Source organism: Natrix helvetica, assembly GCF_964273705.1.
Source record: "Natrix helvetica genome assembly, chromosome: 11".
In the NCBI taxonomy this organism is placed as follows: domain Eukaryota; kingdom Metazoa; phylum Chordata; class Lepidosauria; order Squamata; family Natricidae; genus Natrix; species Natrix helvetica.
Window position 1 is genome coordinate 19981048 of NC_138562.1, and position 27507 is coordinate 20008554.

The 27507-nt window shown below is 43.7% G+C and overlaps 1 protein-coding gene across 6 annotated transcripts in view; it reads right to left on the reverse strand.

Moving 5' to 3' along the window:
- Positions 1–5054: 5054 nt before the first annotated feature.
- FGF13 (fibroblast growth factor 13) overlaps positions 5055–27507 on the reverse strand; it is a 101635-nt gene continuing 79182 nt past the window's right edge. For all 6 annotated transcript variants that reach the window (XM_081963833.1, XM_081963829.1, XM_081963831.1 and 3 more), the window contains 4 exons: positions 25844–25954; positions 24435–24538; positions 7949–8147; positions 5055–7305 (listed from right to left, as the gene is read on the reverse strand). In XM_081963833.1, coding sequence (XP_081819959.1) covers positions 7169–7305; positions 7949–8147; positions 24435–24538; positions 25844–25954 — 551 coding nt within the window. In that variant the 3' untranslated portion in view covers positions 5055–7168. The remainder of the gene's footprint in view (positions 7306–7948; positions 8148–24434; positions 24539–25843; positions 25955–27507) is intronic.

Here is a 27507-nt window from a genome sequence, read left to right on the forward strand (position 1 = left end):
GAAGGGGGAGGGAGAGGGAGAGGGAGAGGGAGGAGGGAGGGAGGGGGAGAGGAAGAATTATAATTATGCTTTAAATATCCAATCTTTTGTCCCTAGCTGGAAGAAATCTTTTTTGATAATAAGAGTTCGTCTTAGCTCCTCCTGATTTTAAAGGCAGATCGGGGTGGAGATTCCCCTTTTCCTTCCTTAAGCAGGCAGCACAAACTGGGTGAAACATATGGGAGTTGCTCAAAAAGATTCCTCTTATTTTAAACTCACACATCTGTTTCTACGGAAACTGCTTCCCTAGTGCCCTCTCAGCACTAACGGCTCAACTGGCAGGCAAGAATTTCCTCCCTGCGCTGGAACTCAAATTTAATGGGCTCCTCACTGGAAGATACCGATAGAGGAGATGCAGAAAACAATTGCATTTCCCCCCAATTTTTATTTCTCTCTTCTTCTTCCCCCATGTAATTCTTCCTAACCTTGGTGCCGTGTCACCTTCCCAAGGCAAGTTGGCTGGTCCTGCCTACTCTCATCTACATCCCTTTCTCTTCAATCCGAGCATCTCTGCTTCCTGAAAGTACTGAACGACTATCTTTGATTAGCCATGAAAGCATGTTGGATGACTTTTGGCCAATCACTAGGAGATGGTGAGTTCTAGTCCCGCCTTAGGACTAGAAAACTAACTGGGTGTCATTGGGCCACCAGGAAACGGTAATTTCTAGTCCTACCTTATGCATGAAAGCCAACTGGGTGACTTTGCACCAATCACTAGGAGACTGTGAGTTCTAGTCCCACCTTAGCCATGAAAACCAGCTGGGTGACTTTGCACCAATCACCAAGAGACCGTGAGTTCTAGTCCCACCTTATGCATGACAGCCAATTGGGTGATTTTGGACCAATCCCCAGGAGATGGTGAGTTCTAGTCCCACTTTAGCCATGAAATCCAGCTGGGTGCCTTCAGGCCAGGCATTTTCTCAGCCCAGCTCCACTCACAGAATAGTTATAATAAAGAGCAGGATACAAAAAACACAAATAAATAAAAATAAAACAGCCTGTTGTAGGTTTCTGTGCTGAAAGAAGCAGATTGGCACCTGTCTGCCAATGGGGAAGATCCTGACATGCAACTGCCAAGGGTTTTGCAGCTGGTGTTTGTGAGGCGGCTGTTCGACCATGAGGAGCAACCGATGACAGTTTGCGTTCCGGTGTCTGATTAACGTCCCCTCCAATGCGAGAACGGCGTTAATCCTCCCTGGGATTCAGCTGCGTCTCTAAGCAACAGGGAGGGATGACTTGGCCAAGACTTCCTCTCGGAAAGAGTCTCCCCCAGATCTGCAGCTGAATATCCTCAGATGTGGACTGTTAAGATTCCCATGGATGGGAAATATGTGGAAAGAATAGACCAGCTTCTCATATAAGGATATACAGAGAAAAGGAAGGAAGGAAGGAAAGAAGGAAGGAAGGAAAGAAAGAAAGATCTGTATCTTTCCATCTGTTTCTCTACTGGTGGGCAAGGCCAAAATGCATGGTCAGAAGCAACCAAAACAGAGATGAGAGAGAGAGAGAGACAGAGAGAGAGAGACAGAGAGAGACAGAGACAGAGACAGAGACAGAGAGACAGGAGGGGAGAGAGGAGAGGGAGAGAGAAAGACACACACACACACAGAAAGAAAGACAGAGAGGAGTGGGGGAGAGAGAGAAAGAAACAGAGAGAGAATTAGAGGGAGAGAATGAGAGAGAGAGTGAAAGAGAGAATGAGAGATAGATAAATAGATAGATAGATGGAATTATTGCTGCGCTACAGGATACATTTCCACCACTTCATTGTTAACTATCACACAGCAAGCTAAAATAGTCCACTTTGGGGTTTTCCATACAGAAGGAAGCTTACAGTAAGTTCACCAGAAGGATGAGGCCATCCAGCTTTGCTAAACTTAAGAAAGTTAACCAGGTTTAACGCTAACCAAGCTTAGCATTGTGTAGGAATGCAGCTTCCAGCTCGTTCACCAGCTGTGGATTTTCCTGCACTTTATAAGAGACGAGTCCCTAAGGTGTAAATATTAACCAGATTTCAGCTTTCTTATTTACTCCTTTCCTTCATGAAGAGAAAGAAAACTAGAAGCTCACAGCTGGACACAAAGGTACTTAGAATAGAATGGAATGAATGAACAGGGACCTTGGAGGCCTTCTAGTCCAGCTCAAGCAGGAGAACTTATACTATTTCAGATGTGACTGTCTAGTCTCTTCTTAAAAACATCTGATTGGAATGATTGTTTGATCCTCTTAACTTTTCTTTGACTTAGTGTTGCTAATTCACGAAACTCTGGACAAGCAGTGTGGGACTTCATCGTACGTGGTGGATCCCAGATTTTTTGGCGGTCCATCAAACCCATAAATGCCACAGTCAAAAGCAGCTTTTCTGTATATTTCTCCCAGCTCCGGCAAGAACTCCTGCAACTTGGGAAGATTTGCTAAAATAAAATTGCCCAGAAATCCCCTGTTTCTACCACTGAGAAGTAACCTGCTCCTAGTTGGTTAGGGGACATAAGCCGAAGGAGATGTAGGACGTGAAATCTATGGTTTATAGCGTGCCATTTTCTGCTTCTAATGAGGGCTTTTCCAGCATCTGTAATCAACTAGCTTACGGAGGAAGCATCTCTTTGAATCTTTGCCAACCTTTGAGTTTTAAATAAGAGGCTGGATGTAGCTTGTCTCAAGAGCCTTCCGACGTAACTGCCACTTTAGTGCGTGAATATGACTAAAGACTGAATTGCTGTCACGTGTCAAAGATTCTATCAGACTCCTCCTTGAGATCTTCTGGCCTTCTAAAGAACCAATACTCCTCTTCCAGTATCAAAATGTGTGAGATGCAGTGAAATTCCCACTGGGTGCAAACAAGTATTTTCCTCTTCCTGATATTTCTGAAGACCCCCTAAGTCAGGGATGGTGAACCCATGGAGCATGCATGCGCTCATCTGGGTCGCAACCCAGAAGAGAAGCTGCCCAGGGCACATGCACATGGCTGAAAATGAACTTCCAGCTAGGTTTCTGGGTTTCTGGCATGCATGTGCGCATAACAATCAGCTGGCCGGCATCCATGCTCACGCAGGAAAATGGAAGACAAGCTCTTCCAGTTTCCGGCACTGCCACATGCATGAAGGCCAGCTGATTGTCATGCGTGCATGCGCACCAGAAACCTGGAAGAGGAACGGGTGACACCATGCATGCCAGGCAACATGGCTCCTCATGCCACTTCAGGCACACATGCCATAGGCTCGCCATCATGGCCCTTGGCTTCCTTCTGTAGGACAAAAGTGGAATGGGGCAGAGTAGGGTTGAGATCAGTGGATGCAAGTACTCTAATAATTGTGCTCTCCTTCGATTCAGCTCATCTGGTGACTCTATTTGCGTATCTATGTAGTTTTGGGTAGTGCCATTGTTTCCCATGAGTTTTGGAGAGTTTTCAACTAGCTATTACATTTTTTTAAATTTTGTATCAGTGGAGAGAATCAGCCAAGATTGATTAGGGAGAGTTACTTGCTAGCAAGGCTTGAATAGGAGTTGGGCAGAACAAGAAGAACATCTACTGACACCAGACCTTCATTCTAGAGCTGAGGGACCAAATGTTCTTCCCTCTAAAAAGTCCTAAGCTTCAAGATATCATTTTTCTCCTGGTCATTTTTCAAGGAAGTTCTTCATGTCCCAAAGGTGCTTTTTTCCAAAAGTTAACAGCACCTTCTTGGATTTTTTTCCCCCCTTGAAAATGTTTCGCTTCTCATCCAAGAAGCTTCTTCAGTTTTGAGCTTCTTAGATGAGATGTTTTCAAGGAATAAAACCAAGAAAGTCCAGTTGCCTTTTGGGGGAAAAAGCATCTTTGGGACAACTATGACCTGGACGACTGAGAATCTCCATAGAAGTTCTTCACGCCACTCTTACTTCAACCTTCTCCCAAATCACCCATGAATGGGCTGGACTACAGAGTAATGGTAGCCTGCTAGCCGGGAATGATGCTCACCATAGCCTAACATATCTAACTTGGGTACGGCTCATTGAGGGAACATGATGAATTTAACCGCATGTCAGTGGTTGAAAAGGAAAGCGAGCCAGACTTCGCAAAACATATGCTGGGTTCCTGATGAGATATTGATTGATGTTGACTTGTGTAGGATTTCCCTCCCCCTCTCTCAAAAGGCAAGAGAATAAGGTGATTAATCTTTCTCAGTTCTTCCCTCCCCCCAAAAGTGACTCATGGCTTCTGATTCCAGGAGGCCACATTTTGCTCTCACCGGCGAAAGCTGAAGCTCATCTGAAGAGCAACTTGTTTCATCAAGCAAGAAGATGTTCTTGGAAGTTGGTGGTCAAGAAATGAGAACGAACCTGGCTTCTTCTCCATTCTGCATAGGTGTCTCTTGAAAGCTCTCCAGCCTACTCTTAAATATGGTTGAATTAGAATAACAGAGTTGGAAGGGACCTTGAAGGTCTTCTAGTCCAACCTCTTGCTTAGGCAGGAAACCCTACACCACTTCAGACAAATGGATATCCAACATCTTAAAAACATCCAGTGTTTGGAGCATTCACAACTTCTGGAGGCAAGTTATTCCATTGATTAATTGTTCTAACTGTCAGGAAATTTCTCTCCTTGATTAGTTTCCACCCATTGCTTCTTGTTCTACCCTCAGGTGCTTTGGAGAATACCTTGACTCCCTCTTCTTTGTGGCAGCCCCTGAGATATTGGAATACTACTACTCTCATGTCTCCCCTAGTCCTTCTTTTCATTAAACTAGACATCCCCAGTTCCTGCAACCCTTCTTCCTATGTTTTAGCCTCCACTCCCCTAATCATCTTTGTGGCTCTTCTCTGAATTCTTTCTAGAGTCTCAACATCTTTTTTACATTGTGGCAACCAAAACTGGATGCCGTATTCCAAGTGTGGCTTTACCAAGGCCTTATAAAGTGGTATTAACTCTTCACGTGATCTTGATTCTATCCCTCTGTTGATGCAGCCTAGAACTGTGTTGGCTTTCTTGGCAGCTGCTGCACAGCTGTTTTTTTTTTTTTTTTAGAATGGACGCCTTAATATAAATTCGTTTATTCAGTGCATGGTTGTATACAACAAATAATAAACATCTCCTTTGCACAAAGCAACCGGCAACAGCTCGCCCTGCCCAGATCTGCTTCGCACACGTTATCTTTGACAGAGAGCAATGCACAAAATCTTAAACAGTTCATGCAACTTCTGAAGCCCGTCTCCAACTCCCCTCTCATGCAAGAGATATGATGAACTAAACAGAAACTTAACTTTCTCTCCCTCCCTAGTTGCATTACTTCCGTTTCTTTTAAAACAACAACAACAACAACAGAGAAGGAAAATACAATTCCAGCCTCTTGCAAATAGAAAATAAGGTATTCAGGAAGGGGAATCCTCAATGGTCTCTAAGTGCTTTCTTGCAAATGTGTCATAACCCAACTATCATCATCATCACCAGTGTTGGATGATGGAGCTGGAACTGATGATGTTACCTAGTTGGATCATGAAATGTCTGTAAGAAAGCCACCAAGCTCATTGAGCACTAAGGACCCCACAGTTCAATCCTGAGCTAGCTACAAATATTCCCACCTATTGGATTCAGAAAGGTTCCCATGTGCTGATCGATGCTTGTACCTTTTCTTCTTACACCAAGATCTACCCAATTTTGCCAGATTTTAGGAAATCCCCACCCCACCCCTGGTCCTTTCCTGTTTTAACAGCTTCTCCTCTCTCAAGGCAAGACCAGGGGAGATTAACCATCATCTCACTTCCTTTAATCCCAGTCACTTCAACAGGCTGGATTGCAATTCCTTTCCGCGTTAAGACTTTCCCCCCCAACGTTATCCATGGATAACCTTCAACTCTCCACCCAAAATTTTCAGGGAAGCAAAAAAGGAAAGATGCTTACAAATAAGATGTCGTGGTTTTCCCTTTATAAAAACGGAGTTAAGTCACTTTAGTTCCACAGTTTCTGTCTTTTAGAAAAAAGAAGGTACCTCCACAGGTTTTGCATTCGTTTTTTAAAAATATGATACACAAAATTAAGAGGAGAGCGGAGGGAAGAGGAGGAGGAGAAAAAAGAAAGAAAAGAAAAGGACATCTACATTGTGGGAAGAACTCGATTCACCCTGTTTTTTAAAAAAATAATTATTTTCCACAGACAGGGAAATTAACACACACTTCGGCTCTACAGACGGGGGGTTTAGCAGGAGGGCTTGGAAAGGATGACTACAAATCTATAAAAAAAACAGTATATATATCTCAGTGTGTGTTAAAATCACACGAACACTTTTTTTTCCTCCTTTTTTGCTGGAGCCTAAGATTTTACTGCGATCCAGCTCCAAACCTGATTTATTGATTATTTTTTTCCTCAAGGTTACACTAGCGTATTAGCAGGATTTTGCTTTGCTTGGGAAGACGCAGCTCAAAACCCCTTCAAGAGAAGAGACGCCCCCCCCCCAAATAAAAATAAAATAAAGCCAAGTTTTTTTTAAAAAAAAGGAAAAATAAGAGATATGTTCAGATTTCTTTTCCTGACCAAGCTTTATGAGATATATAAAATGATAAGCTAAAAAAAATCCCAAAATAGAGGGTAAACAGAGTGCTCCCATCCCCTCTACGAACCATTCATATATAAAACACTTAAATATTGAAATTTCCCTCAGAGAGCCAAGGAAAAAAGAAAGAAAGAATGAAAGAAAAGAAAGAATGAAAGAATATATATATATATATCTTTGACAGGGTTTCTGCCTTGCTTAGGAAGCCAAAATGTATTTTTAAATTTTGTGGGATTTTTTAAAAATATTTTTTCTCCCCAAGAACGTAAGGTGAGGATAAGAAGCATAGGCAGACTCAATGGGAGGTTGATGCTTCATGTTTGTCTGGCTAGGCCCGTGTTTGCGTTTTACATCATTGTGAAGGGGGAAATCTTCCCTTCGACACGAATTGTTGACGGCGATTTGGGGACCTCCGGAAAGTCCAAAGTAGCTGATAAAAGGCCAAGAGACCTTATCCCAGTTTGTTGGCTCATCAGGAAGGGCTGAACGGTAGGGTGTTGTTGTTTTGTTTTTGCCAAAAATAAGGACCCCACAGCAGATCTAGAGGTAAAAAAAGTTCCAACCGATGGTTCTTCTTCTCTCCTCTCGCTTCTCCGTCCTGGCTACGTCGATTCGTGTTGGCTCATAGATTTGCCAGCATTCAATGCTCCGGAGACGCTTCTGCTTTTCGTTGGGGTTCCACTGCCAGACCGTGTGAATTCGGTCAGATCATGGAGGGAAGGTTCTTTGTACATGGCCACTGGTAGGAAGGGGGAGAAAGGAAAGTCAGCGAAGAATCACAGAGGGGTTTCCCGCTTGAGCAGGGGGTTGGACTAGAAGACCTCCAAGATCCCTTCCCAACCCCATGAGCCTACGATTCTATGTTTATCCAGGAACGGACTTCCAGGGGATTGCTCCTCAACCAAAAGGGGCGGAAAGCTCAGCCTGATGGCTACTCAAGGGATCTTGGGCCAACTGAAAGTTTCTTGACCTAGTCTTCCCCTAAGGTGGGGTGGGGTGAGGCTCAAATGGGAGGGGGAAGACTTAGAAGCCCCCCTGGAGGCAGTGGTGAAATCTAATTTCTTTTGCCACCGGTTCTGTAGGTGTGGCTTGTGGGGGGGAGTCATGTGACTGGGTGGGCGTGACCAACTTTTCCCCACTTTTTAAAGCATTTTTTCCTGCCTGTTCGCCCTCCCCAGGCTCTGGGGGTTTTCCTTAAGCCTCCAGGAGGGCGAAAACTGCCTCCCAAAGCTCCAGAGGCCCTCTGGAGGCCAGAAATGAGCATTTGTGGCCTTTGTGAACTTCCGGTACGCCTGTTTTTCACCCTCTCTGAGCCTTTGCATGCGCCCTGCAGTTACCTGCATCGAAAATGGGCCACATGGACCCAACGGAAGGGCGTTTACCTTTTAGCGGTTTGGGGAGGAAGTGTGCCGCGGGCTTGTTTTTCTTTACGTGGTTGCCTTTCATGACTTCGCCTTCTTTGTTGAGGCCCAAGTACCAGCCTCTTCCCGACTGCATTTGCCGGTAGATCATGGAAGAATACGTGACGTAATAGTTTTCAAAAACGGATTCCTTGAACTTGCATTCCGGCGTGAAGTGCTCCTGCGGGAATAGGGTGGGGGAAGGGAGCGTGGGGGGGAAGGAGGGAGGAGGAAAAGAAAGAAAGGAACACACAAAAAAGATCAATATTTGCACAACGTCCCATCTGTTAATGCAGAAACGATTCGATCTTTTGCTGGACCTCGGCCTCCGCCTCTCCCTGCTCCGCTCCGCTTTCCTTTCACCCATAATGTAGTTTGGGAGCAGATGGCATCTCCAGGCCATCACAACATCTGAAAGTGAGGAAATATCGATCGCCAGGAGAATTTTGCTACTCCATCACGATCGGCAGATCTTGGACGGTGATCTGTACAGGAAAAGGTGTTTAGTATGGGTGGATGGGTGGGTGGGTGGGGGGAGAGATATATATGAAGATCAAAGGATGGGCGTGGAGAGTAAACGCTCTTTTACTAAGTGGCTGATGTTAATGCAACATTTACCAGCTATCGCATTACACTGCTTTTATCAGACCGCTGCAGACCAGGGTGCTTTTGAAAGCTCATGAAGGTGACTGGAAGCCAATTATCAAATGATCTGTGATGGTTTTGAACCATGGGTTTTTAGCAACTGGACTAGTCAATGTTCCACATTCATCTTCTTTTAGTGACCCCGTAATCCCTTGTGAGGTGGAGCCTGGGCCACTGAATGGAGCTAGCAAAGCATTTACTGGCCAGATGCCCTTCGTGTCGTCAATGTGGAGTTTTGTTCAGCAGATATATTCCCACTGTGCCCAGAGAGAGACATATCTGCCTCTACCTAGGATCGAACCCACAGCACCCTGAATTGTGAGCTTCACCTCTAGGCCACCACGCCACTCCAGTCAACATTCCGTATAGCTGGAAACCAGTTCTGTGACTGGTGAGTCAAAAGCTGGTGTTACAGGTTCAGATTTTGACTCACCAGAGTTGAAGTCCACAAGTCTTAAAGTTCTCAAGTTTGGACACCCCTGGACTAGTCAGATTGATTCTGACTTGGGATTTATATGTGCATGGTCTGTCATGGATGTGCACATATTTCACATGCTTGCACGCAAATATTTCTTTAAGACCCAGCATAAGGAGGCGACGCTGGTATTCTTCCAGTCGCAAAAAAAAAAACAAAAAAAAAACCAACAACAGGAAAAACACGCGCTGAAGTAAACGGGTGGGAAGGAGATGGGACACCATGGAGCTCATCATCCAATTAAGAGCACTAAAAGAGAACCCCGGAGTGTGTGGAGAAGGTGATTATAGCTTCAGTACAGTAATTTGCTGTGTTTAGAGACTCCACAACTTACTGCATCCATCAAAGATGGATGTTCGAATTAGGAGCCGAGTCTCTCTGCTGTCATCAAGCCAATTCCTTCTGAGAGCCCCTTGCAAGAATGGCAGCCCGAAGAACCGTTTCCATAGATGGGATTCATTTATGCCCACAAGACAAATGCTTGAATGGAAAACTACCTGAGGATACAGACAATCCTCTCCACTTTGACTGGATGCCCAGAGGAACTGACCCTATGAACCATCATCTGGTAGAACAGTTTGCCACACCAAGAGGTGCTTTCTTCTCAGTTGGTGATCTAGGGTCAGAGACTGGAGGGTCGTCCATCAGAAGTGTTCTATAGAGCCTGGTATTGAGCTGGAGGTTATACAAGATGAGCTCCAAGACTCTTTCAACCCGATGATTTTATGATTTATGGCCTTCGAGAAGAAATGACCAAGGAAGGGGTCATTGTTTCCCCTCAATTATAAAGAGTCCAGTGGGTTTTTGGAGCTGAACCAACATTGGAGGTCCCTCTCCAGACATTATTCTTTGAATGGTGTGGGGACAAAGCTGAAATAAGCAAGGTTGGCTCATTTGGAGACACGCAACTGCCCCTTCCCACCAGTTGCCAGATTCTAAGGTCCAACAGGCCAGCATGATGGTTGTCCATACTCAAGTGTTTTGACTTCCTTGAATAAGGTGCAAGTGGTGAGTGAACGTCTCTCCCCCCAAAATCTTCCCAGCATAACTTTAGGAACTGCCAACAGACCGCTGAGTACTCCAACATGGAGCATCAAAGTAGTGAAGCCAATGTGCTCCACAGGATCCTAATCATAGTGGTACTTTGAGTGATTGTGAAGAAATATTGTATATGTGCAGCGTACGCTGAAGACCTGCTCACCCTCATCCCAGTCTGTGAAAATCACCTTAAAAAAATGATTTCACCAAATTCATTTGCACTTGTTCCACAATGCGTGGTTTCCTTTCCAACCTCTTTGGTTTTCCCCAACGTGACTCGTCTGTTGCACAGTTCACGAGGCTTATTAACCCAGGCTCCTAGCTTTTCATTCATCAGAAATCAGACAAGGGCTTTAATTTAAAATGTCACAACACTGAGTAATGTTTTTGACAGAACGGTAACAAAGCGGCGAGGTTAATGAGGAATTGGTTAATTTCCGACAGCGCCGAAGCCGCCACACGTCCTGTTTCCCCCCCCCAAGTGATCAATCCCAAATTAAATCAAGTGTGGGTGATAAGCTCACAAGAAGAAGTGAAATTGGCAGTGGGGAAAAACGAACAATAGGAGAGGCAGCACAAACAGAAAGTTAAGATGTGACAGTACGTGCAGAGCAGTCCGTAAGAGGGAAAAACACAACCAGTTTAAATCATCAAAAATGAAAATAGATAAATAAAATACAAAAATGCCCTGGCCTGGGTGTTCTTTTTCCTTCCATTTTTCTTGGCAATCTTCTGTCATCTCCAAATCCTATTTTCTTGACAATAAAATCTTTGAATTGAGCTGGATTCCTGGTAGTTTAACCCACAAAGCAGCAGTACAGAAATGGTTTGTTATTCTCTTTTGTCTGAGATTTTTTTTTTTAAAAAAATTATATTCTTGTCTATCAGAATTATTTGAAATTTCTAATAAGTTCTCATCCAAAATACGAATCAAAGGTGAAGATCAAAGATTCCCCTTGGAATTGAACACATGCTAAAACACTCCTTTTTTCTTTAGGTTTTGCAAACCACAAGACACCAAAACTATTAATTTAAGGAGTCTTTTCTTATTTTGTGGACCATTACACAGCAATCTATAAGATTCTCCCTTTAGAAATTAGGCCTTAAAAATCTTGGTCTCCGTGATATTTTAATTTCATTGGTTTGGTTCTATTCTAAACAGCAGCCCTGGACAATTGAGGCTCACAGCTGGATCCAGTGCAGAGACTTGGAGGTGAGCTGGCTGAGGACCATTCACCCAGCTGGAAGTTAAAGAAGTGATTAGCAGATTCTGATGGAAAATGGACTATTTAATACTTTGAAGGAGCAGAAAAAACTTCTCTTTCTCCCTCCCTTCCTTTTTCCTTCCTTCCTTGATTTTCTCCTTCTTCAATTTCCTTCCTTTCCTCCCTCCCTCCCTCCCTTGATTTCTTCCTTCCTTCATTTCCTTCCTTCTTTCTTTGATTCCTCCCTCCCTCCTCCCTCCCTCTCCCTTTCCTTCATTCCTCCCTTAATTTCTTTCCTTTGATCTCCTTCCTTTCCTCCCTCCCTCCTTGATTTCCTCCTTCCTTCCTTGATTCCCTTCCTTCTTTGATTCCTCCCTCCCTCCCCTTTTCCTTTCTTCCTCCCTTGATTTCTTTGCTTCTTTGATTTCCTCCTTCCTTTCTTCCTTTCCTTTTGTCCTTCTTTGATTCCTCCCTCCTCCCTCCCTTCCTCCCTTGCTTTCTTCCTTGCTTTCCTTCCTTCCTTGATTTCCTTCCTTCCCCTATTCCCTTCTATTGACTCTGTGCCCCAATGTGCAATTGGGATTTTAAATCATATGCATCCACTTGAAAACAACACTCACACCAGAACTTTCCATAAAATGGCCAAAAGCAATCCATTGACATGAGGGGATGCCACAAAAGTCCAGCTCCCAAGCAACTTGATGAAATAACCACGTTTTCATCTGTTTCTTTAAAAAAAAAACCTCCAGACACGAGGATGGACTTTCTTCCCTCCCGCCCCAGTCGGTTAGCCTCTGTCTGGTTGACTCTGTCCACAATTTTCTTCTGACTCCTCCTTCTGCCTTAATCACTGTCTAACTGGTTTCATCATTCGATTTCTGCACACTAAATTATAAGTTTGGCAGGCGACTGTTGTTAGAAACGCCAGGGGTACAGCAGCAAAGGGACGATAACAGTAATAAATGCCAAGAAAAGGGGGAATTTGTTATTTAAGTTGGAACGTGGCAACCAAAGCCATCATTTCAGGCAAACAAGATTAAATGAAGAGGGTTGGCAAGACATGCCCACCAAGGGAGGAAAGAAGATCAATAGGATGTCATTTCAAAATATAAAAAGATGGGTTTTTCCACCACCCCCACCTCTAATTGAGCCAGTCGGCATTATTAAATTAAGGCTTTCTCAAGATGAAAAAGTACCGAGTCTTTCCACCTTGCTCTTCTCCTCACCCCAAGTGCCAAGGTGCAGTTATAAAATTACAGGGGTGAATGAACTCGCAAGATCTCTTCTTAAGCCACTTCAAGCCAGAAAGACACCAACATCTTCAAACCAAGGTCTCTCACAGTGCCATTGTCAATCTGTCTCAGACTGCTGGCATTGGGAGGATTTCCACCATGGATGATAGGAGTTGGCATGGCCAGAGCAACGGGCATTATATGCCAAAGGTCCCGAAGTCAAATCTTAGGGTCCCAGACAGGGCTGTGAAAGTCCTGGAGAGAAAAATGTCCACTCTATAGAGACCAATCTTCCTCAATGAGATGGTTTCCAAAATGGACCAGATCCCCGTTCCCAGAATTCAACCTATTGAGAACTTGATAAGAAAGGCTGGTCTACCATGAATGGTTCCAATCCTTCAGGATTTTAAAGACAAAGACTTGGGAAGAGATACTTAGCTTTTTGTCTGTTGGAAAATTTAATTCTCCTGGTTCTCTGGAGAAACTACTATTTAAAGAAGAAATAGGGGGAAATGAGTAACAGCTGCTCAGCCACCTAAATCACAGGTGTCAAACTCAATTTCATTGAGGGATGCACCAGGGCTGTGCTTGACCTGGGGGTGGGGTGGGGGCTGGGTGGGCGTGGCCAGCTTAACACCACTCACTGGGCATTACTGACTGAGTGGGTGTGGCTGATTGGGTGGGCGTGGCCACCTTTACACCGCTCACTGGGCGTTACCGACTGGGTGGGTGTGGGTGACTGGATGGGCATGGCCAGCTTAACACCACTCATTGGGAATTACTGGACTCCACTCTGCAAGGGATTATGGGGTCGTTAAATTGGTTTGGAACATAAATCATGTTTCAAATCAACAACTGTGTTGTTGTTATTTTGTTGGCTCTGCTTCTGGTTTTTCAAACCTCTCTGGGCCGCCCAGAGTTGCGACTTTCTACTTGGACAATCCCACCAATTGATAAAATAAAAATAAAAAATCCTGGAAAATTGAAAATAAATAAATCCTTCTGCTTTTCTATCTTTTTCTTGAGGCATTTAGGAATATTTTTTTTTACTTCTGGCTTGTGTTTTCCAGTTTGCTTGGGGATTGGAGGTGTTGGGTGTGGGAGAGGATGGTGACAGCTGGTGTGTGACTGTTTTCTGTGATGTCTCTTCCCAGTTTTGCCCAAACTTTTCAATCTGAAAAAGGCCCCTGGGAGAAATATAAGTCTAGGAAGCCAGATGGATTGGTGTGGAGATGATCCCATCATGAAAAGCTAGGCCTTTAAAAATCCTCCTCGGCTGTCTGGTACCCATATAAAATACAAGGATGCTACATTTCCAGCTGTGAAGCTTTGGCTGAAATCATCTTTTCCTGGGGGAAAAAATGGAGAGAAAAAAAATATTGTGCAGGGTGTTTCCCTGGAAGTAAAGCAAAAGTCCAGGCATTCCCATTCCAGAAAGAACTTCCTATAGCTCTTTCTCAACATCTGCAACCTTAAAAGATGTGGATTTCCACGTACTGGCTGGGGAATTCTGGGAGTTGAGGTCCACATCTCTTAAAGTTTGATGGCTGAGGAATTCTGGGAGTTGAAGTCCACGCTTCTTAGCTGCTGAGGTTAAGAAGCACTGTCCAAGTTCTCTCAACTCCCATTGACACTGAGACATCTTGGATTAAAGGAATTGGCCAGGAAACCTGGAAAGGATCCAGTTAGGAAAAGCTAGCCAAAGCCATCTCATTTTAAAAGAGAGGAGGTGCCCTGATTTCACCCCTGCCCCCATCCCTCAAACACACCCCTTCTAATCAGCTACCCCATTTCCCTGAAAATAAGACCTCCCTGGATAATAAGCCCAGTCGGGCTTTGGAGTGCATGGGCTAAAATAAGCTCTCCCTGAAAATATTGCAACACAGCAGCAGCCACGAGGTGACCACGCTCGCTGCCTCCTGCACCTCAAAAATAATGAGGCCTCTCCAAAAATAAGACTAAGTGCCCTGAAAATAAGACCTTTTCAAGGTCCTATTTTCAGGGAAACACGGTATCAATCTAAAAGAGTTCCCATCTCCAAAACAACTCTTGGCACCTACAGAATAATAGGGGTGCATCTAGAATTCCAAATCTGGGTTTGTTCTCACTCATTGAGGAATCTTGGTTTGCCTTTATGCAAGTTTCTTGTTTTGAAGGAACCATTTCAAAGCCAACAGTCTTCAGTCTTGGAGCAACAACAGGAATGGGTGGAAGAGTGATTGATTAATTTGAAGCTGTCCTTTGCTTTTCATTTCCTGTTCTGAGTGAGTAACAACAAGGGCAAGGTGGGAAGGAACGCAACTTGAAATTCTCAGAATAAGCTGGCAGCAGAAAAGAGAGGAGGGGGATAACCTCCTGGGAGAGCTTCTTTTCTTCAAACACCATGCAAGGAATCATCATCATCATCATTGACACAAAAGGACACACTGCTTGCATTCGTCCATAAATTACACGGATAGATTAGAACATCCTAAATTGTTGGGAAGAATTTGATACCAGATTGGTTCTTGGGAATAATTTGAAGGCCAACATCCTCTAAAGAATTGGTATTTGTGATTTCACCTTGTTGTGTATGCAGATAATGACAAGACCTGGCAATGGCGAGGAGCAGGAACATCGAAGAACATCACAAAAGAGCTGACACTGACTGCACAGCATCTTAAGAACAAATGCCTATAAAGCTAGAGTTAAGACAACCACAAACGCCACTTCTGCAAAGAAGCTGGTGAAACAGTGGATCACCTGGTTGGCTGCTGCAACAGAAGATCGGACAGACTGACTACAAGCAGCAGCGTGACAAAGTAGCAACAATGGTGGATTACAAGGTCTGCAAGAAATACCACTTGCCTACAAGCAAGAACAGGCACAACCACAAAATAGACACAATAATTGAAAACAAAGAAGCTAAGGTGCTCTGGGATTTTGGAATTCAAACGGACCGGCACCTGCCACATCACACCCCAGTCTTAACAATTGTTGATAACAGAAGTCTGGATAATGGACAGCTAGAACTTGGACACAACAGAAGAGGAAGAATTGGAAAAAAATCGCAGAAATAAAACTACTGTGGCTAAAAAAAAAAAAAGCAAAGATCTAACCAACCCTAATAGGAGCCTTGGATGCCAAGAAAGACTATTTTTATAAGCACCAAGTAAGAAGAAAATTTGCATTTGTACTTGTAATTGCTATAAAGAAAATCGGAAGGTATTTTTTTTCCTATTTTTCTTCCTTTCTGTCCTTTTGCCATTTCCTTTGTTCTTTTCTCCTGTTCCGTTTTCCCTTTGTATGAATTCGTTCTTGTTCGTTTTTAATCTTTTGTTGAAAATTCTTAATGAAAATGATAAAAAAAGACAGCAGTACGGCAGCAAATAAGTAACACATAAAACCCGAAGAACATAAAACTAGAATGAAAAACATGAAACGGAAGGGAAAACACTTCTCACAAACTCACTTATATTCAGAGACACACAACATTCAGAGTTTTTTCCATTCAGGCACCTTCCATCTCCCTCCCTCCCTCCCACTTCAATCTCTTAGACATTGGCAGCATCTTAAGTTATGAATCAATCTCCATCCAGTTCTTGTCACATCACGGGGTTATATTCATTAGTCAATTTCATCAAACTTTCTCCGAGCTTGCAAAAGCCTGGCAGGCATATTTCTCCAAAGCTGCAATTATTATTTTTTCCCAGCAAAACTTATAATACAATACAATATTGTAGGGTTTTTATTTCCCATCCTCAGATCAACCCATTTTCCCCCTTCCTCTCATTTTCTCTAGGCTGTCCTGATGTTAAACTTGTCAAACCTCGCCATCACTTTCCAAAAGATGGAATACAATACAATACAATAGTAGAGTTGGAAGGGACCTTGGAGGCCTTCTAGTCCAACCCCCTGCCTAGGCAGGAAACCCTATACCGTTTCATGATGACTCCCCTCTGATGGACTTTGATAGATGAAGCCACTGAAAAGAATCCAAGGCTCACAAAAGAAATAAAAGATAAAGGAGAATCTGATTACTGCTTGGAAAGGGGTATATGGTATAAATGGCTAGAGGAAAGATGTAAAGAATAAGAAAGCATTAAGGGAAGAAAGATTAAGACATCAGAAAATAATTAGAAAAACCGCATAAATAAGATGGGGGAAAATGAAAGATATATTGTATATAAAATAGTGCACTAACAGATTAATATGTAGAAGAGGAATATATGTACACATATATAGATTTAATTTAATTTAATTTTGGATGCTATTTGGAATGCTGACATTAAGATGTATTGTATATAAATTAGTACATTGGTAGAGTAATATGTATAAAAGAAATATAGGTACCTATGTATGGATATAAGATGTATTGTAGATAAATGAGTATATTAGTAGATGAAAATGTATAAAAGAAGTATATGTACACATGTATGGATAAAAATGGTATAATGGAGGTGTAACGATGTCGAAATGTTGCAAAGATGATAATTGTGTTGAAAATTGGAAAAAAACCTGTTCAATTAAAAATATTTTTTTTAAAAGGGGAAAAAAAGAGAAAAAAATCCAAATTGCCGTACGATTAGCTGTAAGCCCACCCCCCCTTCTCGTGGTATGACATTCTATACATTAAACCCTATGATTTGTTTATAACAGGTGACAATGCTTGGTTGACCTTGACTCAGATGTGGAAACAGCAACAAGGAAGTTGGAAAAAACAATCTTCCAAACAAGGCAGTGACAACCACTCTTATTGCGGTTACATCGTGGTGAGTATGAAGTTTAGGAGTTCAGCTTGAATGGAAGCAGAGTTGACTTCTAATCTCCAGCCCATTAGTTGTGAGCTGGTGAGTCATGGAGCTAGGACAGAAGAAGTAAAAAAAAAGAATCTACTTTTTTCTTTACGCCGGCTATACATTCTGCATTTTTATCATTTTTCCAAACCCCTTTATTTACTCCTCAATTAAAAAGCAGAACTGGACAGAATTTGGAGAAGGAGGAGGAAGAGCAGGTGGAGGAGGAGAAGGGAAATGGGGTTCTGATTGTATTTGTGTCCCAAAATTTTATAGCATTTCAGAGGGCATAAATTTGTGCCACTCAGCTGCTTTCATTAAACTGAAGATGTGTTATCTGGATGGATATCAATCTCATTAGAAGAGAAGAAGGAGAAGGAGGTGGAGGAGAAGCAGAAGGAGAAGAAGGAGGAGGAGAAGGAGGAGGAGGGGGGAGAAGAAGAAGAAGAGGAGGAGGAAGAGAAGGAGGAGGAGAAGAAAAAGAAGGAGGAGAAGGAGAAGAAGAAAGAAGAAAGGAAGAAGAGGAAGAAGAAGAGAGAACAACATAGAGACTCAATATGGATAAAAAGGGTTTATAAGGAAGGGAGGATTAAAAAGGAAATGGTTTGCTTTTCCCTTCAAAGGAATCGGTGACAACCTGGCAAATGCAGAGGGGAGGAAGAAGAGAGGAGGAATTTCATAGACCCATCAGAAGAACAGAGGAAAATCTTCAGCCCTTGGACAGTTTTGTACCAAGGTCAACCATTCACCCGAAGGCCAGACAAGGAATAATAATGGATGGAAACTGATGAAGGAGAGATTCCACTTAGAAATAAGGAGGGATTTTCTGACAATGAGAACAATAAACCGATGGAACAGAAGTTGCCTTCGGAAGTTGTGGGAGCTTCATCGCTGGAAGCTTTCAAGCAGAGACTGGACAGCCATCCGTCAGCAATGGTGTAGGGTCTCCTGCTTGGGTGGGGGATTGGACTAGACGACCTACAAGTTCCCTTCCAACTCTGTCGTTCTGATTGTGCTACTACAGCTTTACAATAAAAAGTAATTTGGAACACAAGACATTGGTTTCTAGATCTGGTCTACCCTACAGGGCTGGGATCTATTCTCTTTTTTCTCCCAATCAGCTCTTTCTCCAACTACGTTGCCCCTAGGTTTTGCCTCCCCTCCCTCTCCCAGTGGGCCATCCCAATGGGGGTTCTGGGAGTTGTAGTCTACCCATCCACAGGCAGCCAAGAGGGGTGGAATCTATTCTGTCTCTATACGTGAGTAGAAACTTCCCTGCTTTTCCCTTGGCTTTTAGGCTGATTAGTAAAACTGAAGTCAAGTAAAGGGCCCAGGGGGAATTTTCAGTGTTGGCAATTACATTCCATGTCGTGGGTACTTTTTTTTTTTAATCGACCCAAGGGATGGCACGAGGCACAACAACTTCTGTATTGATAGTCCTCTTTGGGCCTCTGTGCTAGTGGAGAGCTGCTATTGGCAAAGGGTGAGGTAGTGGGGGAAAGGCAACACACAATCTTCAAAACTAACTATACTAACAAGGGTCCAAAGGTTATCTGAAAAAGTCCAGAGATTTCTGGATTTCCAATCGGGTTATGTTGCTACTCTTTTCTCCCAGAGTCAAGAAATAAAGCTGTCTGTGTGTGTGTGTGTGTGTGTGTGTGTGTGCGCACGCACGCACTCACCCACGCAAAAATTTGGACTACCAACAAAAAGTACCTGGCTAGAAACCAGGAAACTGTGAGTTCTAGTCCTGCCTTTCCCTGGGTGACTTTGGGTTACTCCCTCTTTTCTCAGTCCAACCCAACTGACAAGATTCTGGTTGTGGGGAAAACAGGATAAAGGAGGAGGATTAGGTATGTTCACTGCCTTGAGTTAATAAAGCAATAAAGGCTGGATTAAAAAGAAAAGTCTAAAAAGGGAAATGTTCCCAACATTGTAGACTCTTTGCACTGCAGATGGTTACATTATTCTTTTATTGTCTACCTGTAAGCTGTTAAGAGGTATTGTGACAGAGCATAAGAAAACAGAAGAGAATGGAATAGAATGGAAGGGAAAGGAAGGGAAGAGAAGAGAATGTAGAATAGACAAGACAAGACAAGAATAGGATTCAGAATAGAATGGAATGGAATGGAATAGAATGTAGAAGAGAATGCAGAAGAATAGAACAGCACAGAATAGAATAGAATGTAGAAGAATGGAATGGAAGATAAGATAAGATAAGAGAATGGAGAAGAGAATATAGAAGAATAGAATAGAATGGAAGGAAAGGGAATGTACATGGTATAGGACCTAGTTATCTGCAGGATCGCATCCTACCACACACGTCCCTGCGACCTATCCGCTCACACAGGGAGGGACTCCTTCTGGTGCCGTCCGCTAGGCAATGCCAGCGGGCGACACCTAGGAGTAGGTCCTTCTCTGTGATGGGCCCAACCCTCTGGAATGACCTCCCCCCTGATATTCGAACTACCACCGACCTCCGTTCCTTCCGTCAAAAATTAAAGACTCACCTATTTCAATCAGCTGGCCTGGCACTCTCTTAGTTTTACCTCCTGGGGATATATTTTAATTGGGTTTGGGTATTTTAATTGGGGATGTTTTTAGGGTTTTTATGGTATATTTATTTCTTGTACAGCCTTATCTCCTCCACCCAAATGTATTTAACTGTTTTATATTATTGTATTTTTATCTGCATTTGACTGTACACCGCCCCGAGTCCCTTTTTGGGAGAGGGGGCGGTTTAAAAATCCAAGAAATAAATAAAATAAATAAATAAAATAAATGTAGAATAGACGAGACAAGAGAAGCCTAGATTAGACTAGAATTATAGAATAGAATATAGAAGAAGAGAAGAGAGGAGAAGAGAAGGAATCAGGGAGAAGTTTCTGTTAAAATTGTCTTCCTTGTGGATCACTTAATTACAGATAAGACAGGTTTTCCTTTTTGTTTTTAAATGCAGGGAAGCCCAGACCAGCAACTCACACCCACACCCTCAATCCACACTGCAGAGGTGCTTTAATTGATGCTTTGCTGCCTCCAGTTCTCATGCACCCACCAAAAAGAGTTTGCAGCGGCTGGCCAACCAAACGGCACGTCCCCCCCCCTCTCTGTGTAGATTTCTTACGCAATTGTGTGAAAAAAAACCCTTGGGGGTTTGCCACGTGCGGAAGAAGGAAGAAATTTCTAGCCAACCTAAAAAGGTCAGCGACTGAGTCTCCGGCCACCCACCCACGCATCCATCGGATCGCATGCTTGTCGCAGTGACTTCCTCCAGCCTGTTTAGAGATCAGAGATTCTGGGGAAATGACTGTTTTGGATTACCTGTCCCCACCCTATACCTTCCTCACCCTCCCCAGCGCTAAGGCTCCTCGCCCAGCCTGTAATTGTGATGCATGGGAGGCGAAGCGCAAACAAAGCAAAGCATCGGAACGGAACACCGAATGGAGAAATTCTTCCAATTAGCCAACTCGGCAGGAGAAGACGGATGCTTCTTTAGAAGTCTCCAACTCACCCCTGAGATCTTTTATTTATTAGAATGCTTTTTCTGCAATTCACTCGACTTACAAGGTTAGGGCAGGAAAAGCAAGTTCTTACAGTTTTGTTCAGGTGGCCGAGGTCAACTCTTGGGCCTTTGGGAAGGTCACAAGCAAGATTCCAAAGATAACCACAGCACCACCTTCCTTCATGGTTTGCTTCAAAATCCGGTGCTGGAATCATTCATTCGAATGATGGGGACATTCCCTGTTTTAGGAATAGCAATAGCCATAGCAATAGTACTTAGACGTATCTACCACTTCATAGTGCTTTTACAGCCCCCTCTAAGCGGTTTACAGAGTCAGCTTCTTTCCCCCAACAATCTGGGTCCTCATTTGACCCACCTTGGAAGGAGGGAAGGCTGAGTCAATCTTGAACCTGGTGGGGTTCGAACTGCCGAACTGCAACTCTAAACACTGTGCCACCTCGGCTCTTAGGCCACTTCTAATGACAGATTAACAGAGTTGTAAGGGACCTTGTAGGTCATCTAGTCCAACCTCCCTGCCCAAGCAGGAGACCCTACACCATTTCTTGACAGGTGGCAGTCCAGTCTCTTCTTGGAAGCCTCCAGGGATGAAGCTCTGACAACTTCCGAACGCAACTTCTATTCCGTTGGTTGATGGTTCTCACGGTCAGAAAATGTCTCCTTATTTCTAGGTTGAATCTCTCCTTGAACAGTTTCCACCCATTATCCCTTGTCTGGCCTTCAAAGGTGCCTTGGAAAACAGCTCGACCCCTTCTGAAGGACATCTGAACATCACAGTCCAAGGCAGGATCCGAAACATTTCTCTGAACTTGCCTCGGTGGCCCTGATTGTCTTCCCCCTTACGTGGGACTCACACTTGTGTCTAAGCCAAATCAAAGTCTTATTTTTTACCCACAAAAGCTCATTTGAAGCCAGGTTGTTGGAGAAAACATCTGCTGACCAAAGATGCCATTGGCTATTTCTGCTGAGATCTTGCGACAAAGAGAGACCGGCTAGATGGGGACGATGAGTTTTATTTTAATCTATTTATTCATGAGAGTTGACCCTGCCTTTTGTTCTGGGTGATTTAGGTTGAGCCGAGAAGACAGTCAGTCGCATCGGTCCAAAATCACCCAGGGAATTCAGTAGCTAAAGATAGCTTAGGTTTCCTTGAGGTTCGTCCAACACGTTAACTCTACGACACCAGCTTTCATATTTCCTGGTTGTAATTTAAGGCTAGCTTCTTCTCCAGAAACGAAAAGATGCCATGAATAATTCATCCCAAACCTGCCCTGCCGCCTTCTTTATAACACCGCAAGCTAGATTGGGGTGGATGATGCCGGAGAGCCAATGGTCAGCCAGGCATGGCTGAGTGGGCGATGAACAGCACTCGTTAACCAAATTTCTTAAGCCGACATTTGCAACATCAAGATTTATTGGCTTCAGGCTTCAGCCCTTCATTGTGCTTTTTTTCAGAAGTCACCCATAAAATTAATTAATGAATTGAATATCTCAAGAAAGGCAACTCTTTAAAGATGTTTCCTTCCTTCCTTCTCCCTCCCTTCTCTTTCTTTTTTTCTTTTTTTCTTTTTTCTTTCTTTCTTTCTTTCTTTCTTTCTTTCTTTCTTTCTTTCTTTCTTTCTTCCTCTGTCCCTCCCTTCCCTTCCTCCCTTCCTTCCATCTCTTCCTTCCTTCTCCCTCCCTCCATTCTCTCTCTCTTTCTTCCTTCCTTCCTTCCTTTCCTCCCTCCCTCCCTTTCCCCTCCTTTCCTTCCTTCCATCTCTTCCTTCTCCCTCCCTCCCTTCTCTTTCTTTTCCTTCCTTCTTTCCTTCCTTCCTTTCCTCCCTCCCTCTTTCCTTCCCTTCTCTCTCCCTCCCTTCCTTCCCCTTTTTCTCCATCATCAAGTAAAGATGACTGAATGTTCTTTATTAAACATATAAGAAGAAAAATCCCAAGATCAAATGCCACACAAAATATCTTTTGAATATCAGATCAGAAGCAGACCTCGAATCTACTTATTGCCAGTCTGGATGGAGCCTGTCAGAGCCTGATCAGACAAATCTCTTTAATATCTCCTTCTTCTGACCGTGGTAGGCGCTTATTTTAGTCATAACTCGCAGCCATAAAAAAGTGAAAATAATATTCGTATCAGATTATGACATTTTCCTGCTTAGTTACCCTTAAATTCCCACAGTTCACCCGAGGCGAGCAGGAAAGTCAACCTCACAGCAAGGGATTCAACATTAATTCAATGGAGCCTTTTGCAACCTCCAGATAAATATACTAAGATGTAGAGGCACGCTCTAAACCTTCCTAAAGAAATATGGAATTTAGAACGCAGAACATGTAATCCTAGGACTGCAAGGGACCTTGGAGGCCTTCTAGTCCAACCCCCTGCTCAAGGCAAGACACCTTATAGCTTATACCAGCATTGGCGAACCTTTTTTGGCTCGCGTGCCATAAGTGGGGGGAGCGCAGGGGGGGTCGTGTGTGGGCGTGCCGCACCCATAATGCAATGCACCCCCCCAGTGTGCATGCACACACTACAGACGTGACCCCCCATTTTTTGCATGCTTCTTTCGCCCTCCCCAGGCTCCAGAGGCTTTATAGAAACCTGGGGAGGGCAAAAACAGCCTCCCCCTGCCCCGGAGGCCCTCTGGAGGCTTCAGGGACATTCAGGAGATTTCCCTGAAGCCTCCGGAAGACTAAAAAGGACCCTCCGAGCAAACCGGAAGTCACTTCCGGTTTGTTCGTAGGCTCGGTTTAAGATCGGTTTAAGGGATCCTGAAGGCTCCGGAAGACTAAAAATGACCCTACGAGCAAACCAGAAGTCCGTTCCTGAACTTCCGGTTTGCCCATAGGGATGGTTTATTGTGCTCCGGAGGCTTCAGGGAAGCTCCTAAAGCCTCTGGAGGGCCTCCGGGTGGGGGAGGCTCTTTTCACCCCCCCCCAGGCTCCTATAAAGCCTCTGGAGCCTGGGGAGGGCGAAAAATAGCTTTTAAAAAGGCTGAACTCAGCTGACAGGGCAGCGCCTTGCGTGCCCTGACAAATGGCTCCGTGTGCCGCCTGTGGCATGGATGCCATAGGTTCACCATCCCGGGCTTATACCATCCTGATCAAGTGATTGTCCAATTTCTACAGGTAGTCCTTGACTTCCGACAGTTCATTTAGTGACCGTCCGCAGTTACCACAGCACTGAAAAAAAGGTGACCTATAACCCCTTTTCACACTTAGCACCATTGCCACCTCTCCAATGGTCACGGGATGAAAATTCAGACACTCGGCCAACGACTCACATTTATGACGGTTGCAGTGTCCCAGGGGGGTCACGCGATCCCTTCTTGTGACCTTCTGACCAGCGTGGAAGCCAGAGTGCCTCAACAATCGTGTCACCGAGTTAACAACAGAAGTGATTCACTTAACAACGGTGGCAAGAAAAGTCCTAAAATGGGGCAAAACTCACTGAACAAACATCTCACTTAGCAACCGAAATTTTGGGGTCGTAAGCTGAGGGCTACCTTTATTCTTTCGGGGTCCAACGCAAGGCAGACAATCCCATTGAAAAGAAGAAGAAAAACGGACACAAAACAGAGACTTACTGATGTGTATAAGTAGCCTTCGCTGTTCATCGCCAAATACAGCTTTGTCTGAACACCTTGAATAGCCACAACACGTAAGCCCACCGGTATGAGGTTGAACAAAGCTAGGAGCGAAAAGAAAAGGAAAATAAAGTTAGCCCCTTGGTCTGAACTGTGGAAACAAAACCAGATTTGCCCTGGGAAAACGGGGAAAGCTGTAATGCCGCTAGAACAGTGTTTCTCAAACTTGGCGACTTTAAGTCCTGTGGACTTCAACTCCCAGAATTCTGGGAGTTGAAGTCCACAGGACTTAAAGACGCCAAGTTTGAGAAACACTGCGCTAGAAGAAGAAGAAGAAAAGAAAGAAAGAAAAGGATACTTTTTGGGGTTGCATAAGCAAAGAATCTCCTTGGGAATTTAAGGAATTTTTCTGGATCAAGTTAACGATAGAATACATCTTGCGTTTCTTAAATACCATATTTTTCAGACTATATGACGCACTGGAGTATAAGACGCACCAAGATTTTGAAGAGGTAAATTTTTAAAAAAAGGTTTTAGTCCTCCCCGACTCCCAGGAGCATTTGACAGGCCTCTTTGAAATGCCACTGTCATCTTTACTGGAGAACAGAAGAGCAAAAAAAAATTGAAACGTGTGTGTGTGTGTGTGTGTGTGTGTGTGTGTCTGTAGAAGAGATGGCCATCTTATCTCTGTTCTAAATTTCAGAAACCCAGAAGCAGACTGTTCTATTTCACGCCATGTATTACTTGGGTGAGAACGATAAGCTTCTCTTTTTGAAAGCATAAATGAAGGTTTGCATCGGAGGGGAAGAATTGAAATCGGTTCTTCATCTGTGCACTGCCACACTCAAAAGGTTATTCCTCCCCCCCCCAATTCATACACGTCCTATTTACTGAAATGTACGAATGCTCCGTTGCGCACCGTAACACAGCGGAAGGGGAAGGGAGACAAATGGAAGGGAACCTCAGGATTTATGGAAACAAAATGGCCACCAGGATTAATTGCTTTTATCATCACCACCACCACCACATAAGTGGTAGCATTTAATTCTCCTTATTCTGCAGTGACTATAGCAGTTTGCTTTTTAAGTCAGGTAAAACTGGAATGGGAAAGGAAGCTTTCCTGAATGGGTCATTAAAAGCCACACCCAAAATAAACCGAGGGTGAATGCATCCATAGATGTCCATGGAGATCACATTTGGGCCACTTTTGCAGGACACAGAGCTACCTCTGCAGGTTTATCTCGTGTCTAAGTGTTTCTCTCCGGTGGAAGGTGGAACAACAAACATGAACGCAGCGATGACGTTCCTTCCAAATGAGCCAGCCTTCGAAAAACACCCGTGCATATGGACTACCAGCAGATTGTGCAAACAAACCACACCGGCTCTTGTGTGCCTAACAATATACTCACTGTATGTGCTTTCTTCCTCTTTCGTTCCGTCAATGGTTCCATCTGCTTGCATCTGCAAATGATATCCTTGCCGGCTGTAAAGTTTTGTGATGATGCCTTTCAGCTGTGGCTCTGGAGAAACAAAAACAAACAAGCAGGAAAGGTGAGGAGCTGGAAACCGTTGTCATATTCATGTCGGGTGCAAGCAGGCCAAAAGCTTTACCTTGGGCTCCCCCCCCCCCCCCAAGAAGAAAGAAATGGGATTAGAAACTTTCCTACGATTTGAGATAGATGATAGGTAGGTAGGTAGGTAGGTAAGTAGACAGAATAGATAGATAGGTAGGTAATTAGGTAAGGAAGGAAAGAAGGAAGGAAGGAAGGAAGGAAGGAAGGAAGGAAGGAAGGAAGGAAGGATAGGCAGGTAGATAATGGATAAGATAGATGATAGATAGATAGATAGATAGATAGATAGATAGATAGATAGATAGATAGATAGATAGATAGATAGATAGATAGATAAGGAAGGATAGGCAGGTAGATAAATGGACAAGATAGCTATTGTATACAGACAGACAGATAGACAGACAGAGGGCTCTCTCTCTCTCTCTCTCTCTCTCGTGTGTGTGTATGAGAGAGAGACAAAGAGACACAGAGAGAAAGAGAGACGAGAGAGAGAGAGAGAGAGAGAGAGAGAGAGAGAGAGAGAGAGAGAGAGAGAGAGAGAGAGAGAGAGAATCAGCACCTTGGACAGCAAGAGCTTTGCAGGCTATAAAATTCTGTGGCTGACATTGAATCCTTACGTGATTGAAGGAACAAAACCTGGATTTCTATTAAAATTAGAATGGCACCAGCTAGAAGGAAACATATTTTTTTTTACGATCTGAGATTCTTTAAGAGAGAAACAGGCTTGCTAAAATAGTTGCTAGTTGATCACATATGGCCTCCCAGCCTATGGATAGGTGATGGCACAGATCAGTGTTTGTCTGAGGCACAGAGCATTGTATGAATCTAACCATTTGGATTGTTTATAGCAGGAGTCCCCAAACTTGTGGACTTCAGCATAGCTGGCTGGAGAATTCTGGGAGTTGAAGTCCACAAGTCTTAAAGTTGCCAAGTTTCCAAGTTTAAAGACCTCTCTTTTATAGAGTAGCTGTGAACCCCTGGCCGATAAAATCTTAAGAGCCACCATGACTTTAGTAAAATTGGTCATGTCCAAAAACTCAAGAGTCGCGACTTCAAAGAATAAATTTTTTAGGATTGTCCACGAGATATGATTGTTCCTATTGGTCAGGAAACCTGATAATCTTTTCAATATTTTTTGGCTGTTGACCACATTCAACTCAGAGTCTGAACATTTGCACGCAACCTTCCCCAAGCTGTGGAAATTCATCCATGCTCCAATAGTGGCATGGTCCTTCTAAGATGGAAACCATCTCATGGCGCAATCACAAAACCTCTTCGCACACCACCACGATGTTAATCTTGCTGGAACAAGCAACTGACAGGTCCTCCTTGAACCAAATCTATAGAAATACCCCAAAGACCTCGGAGGGCCGAACGAAAAATGTAGACTCACCCTCATGTAAAACGTCAAAGGAAAACTCCTTCCAGAAAATACCGCCAAGGCATACATCACGGTTAGTTTGACATGAGCATGAGGGGCTGTCTTAGATCAAAACTCATGC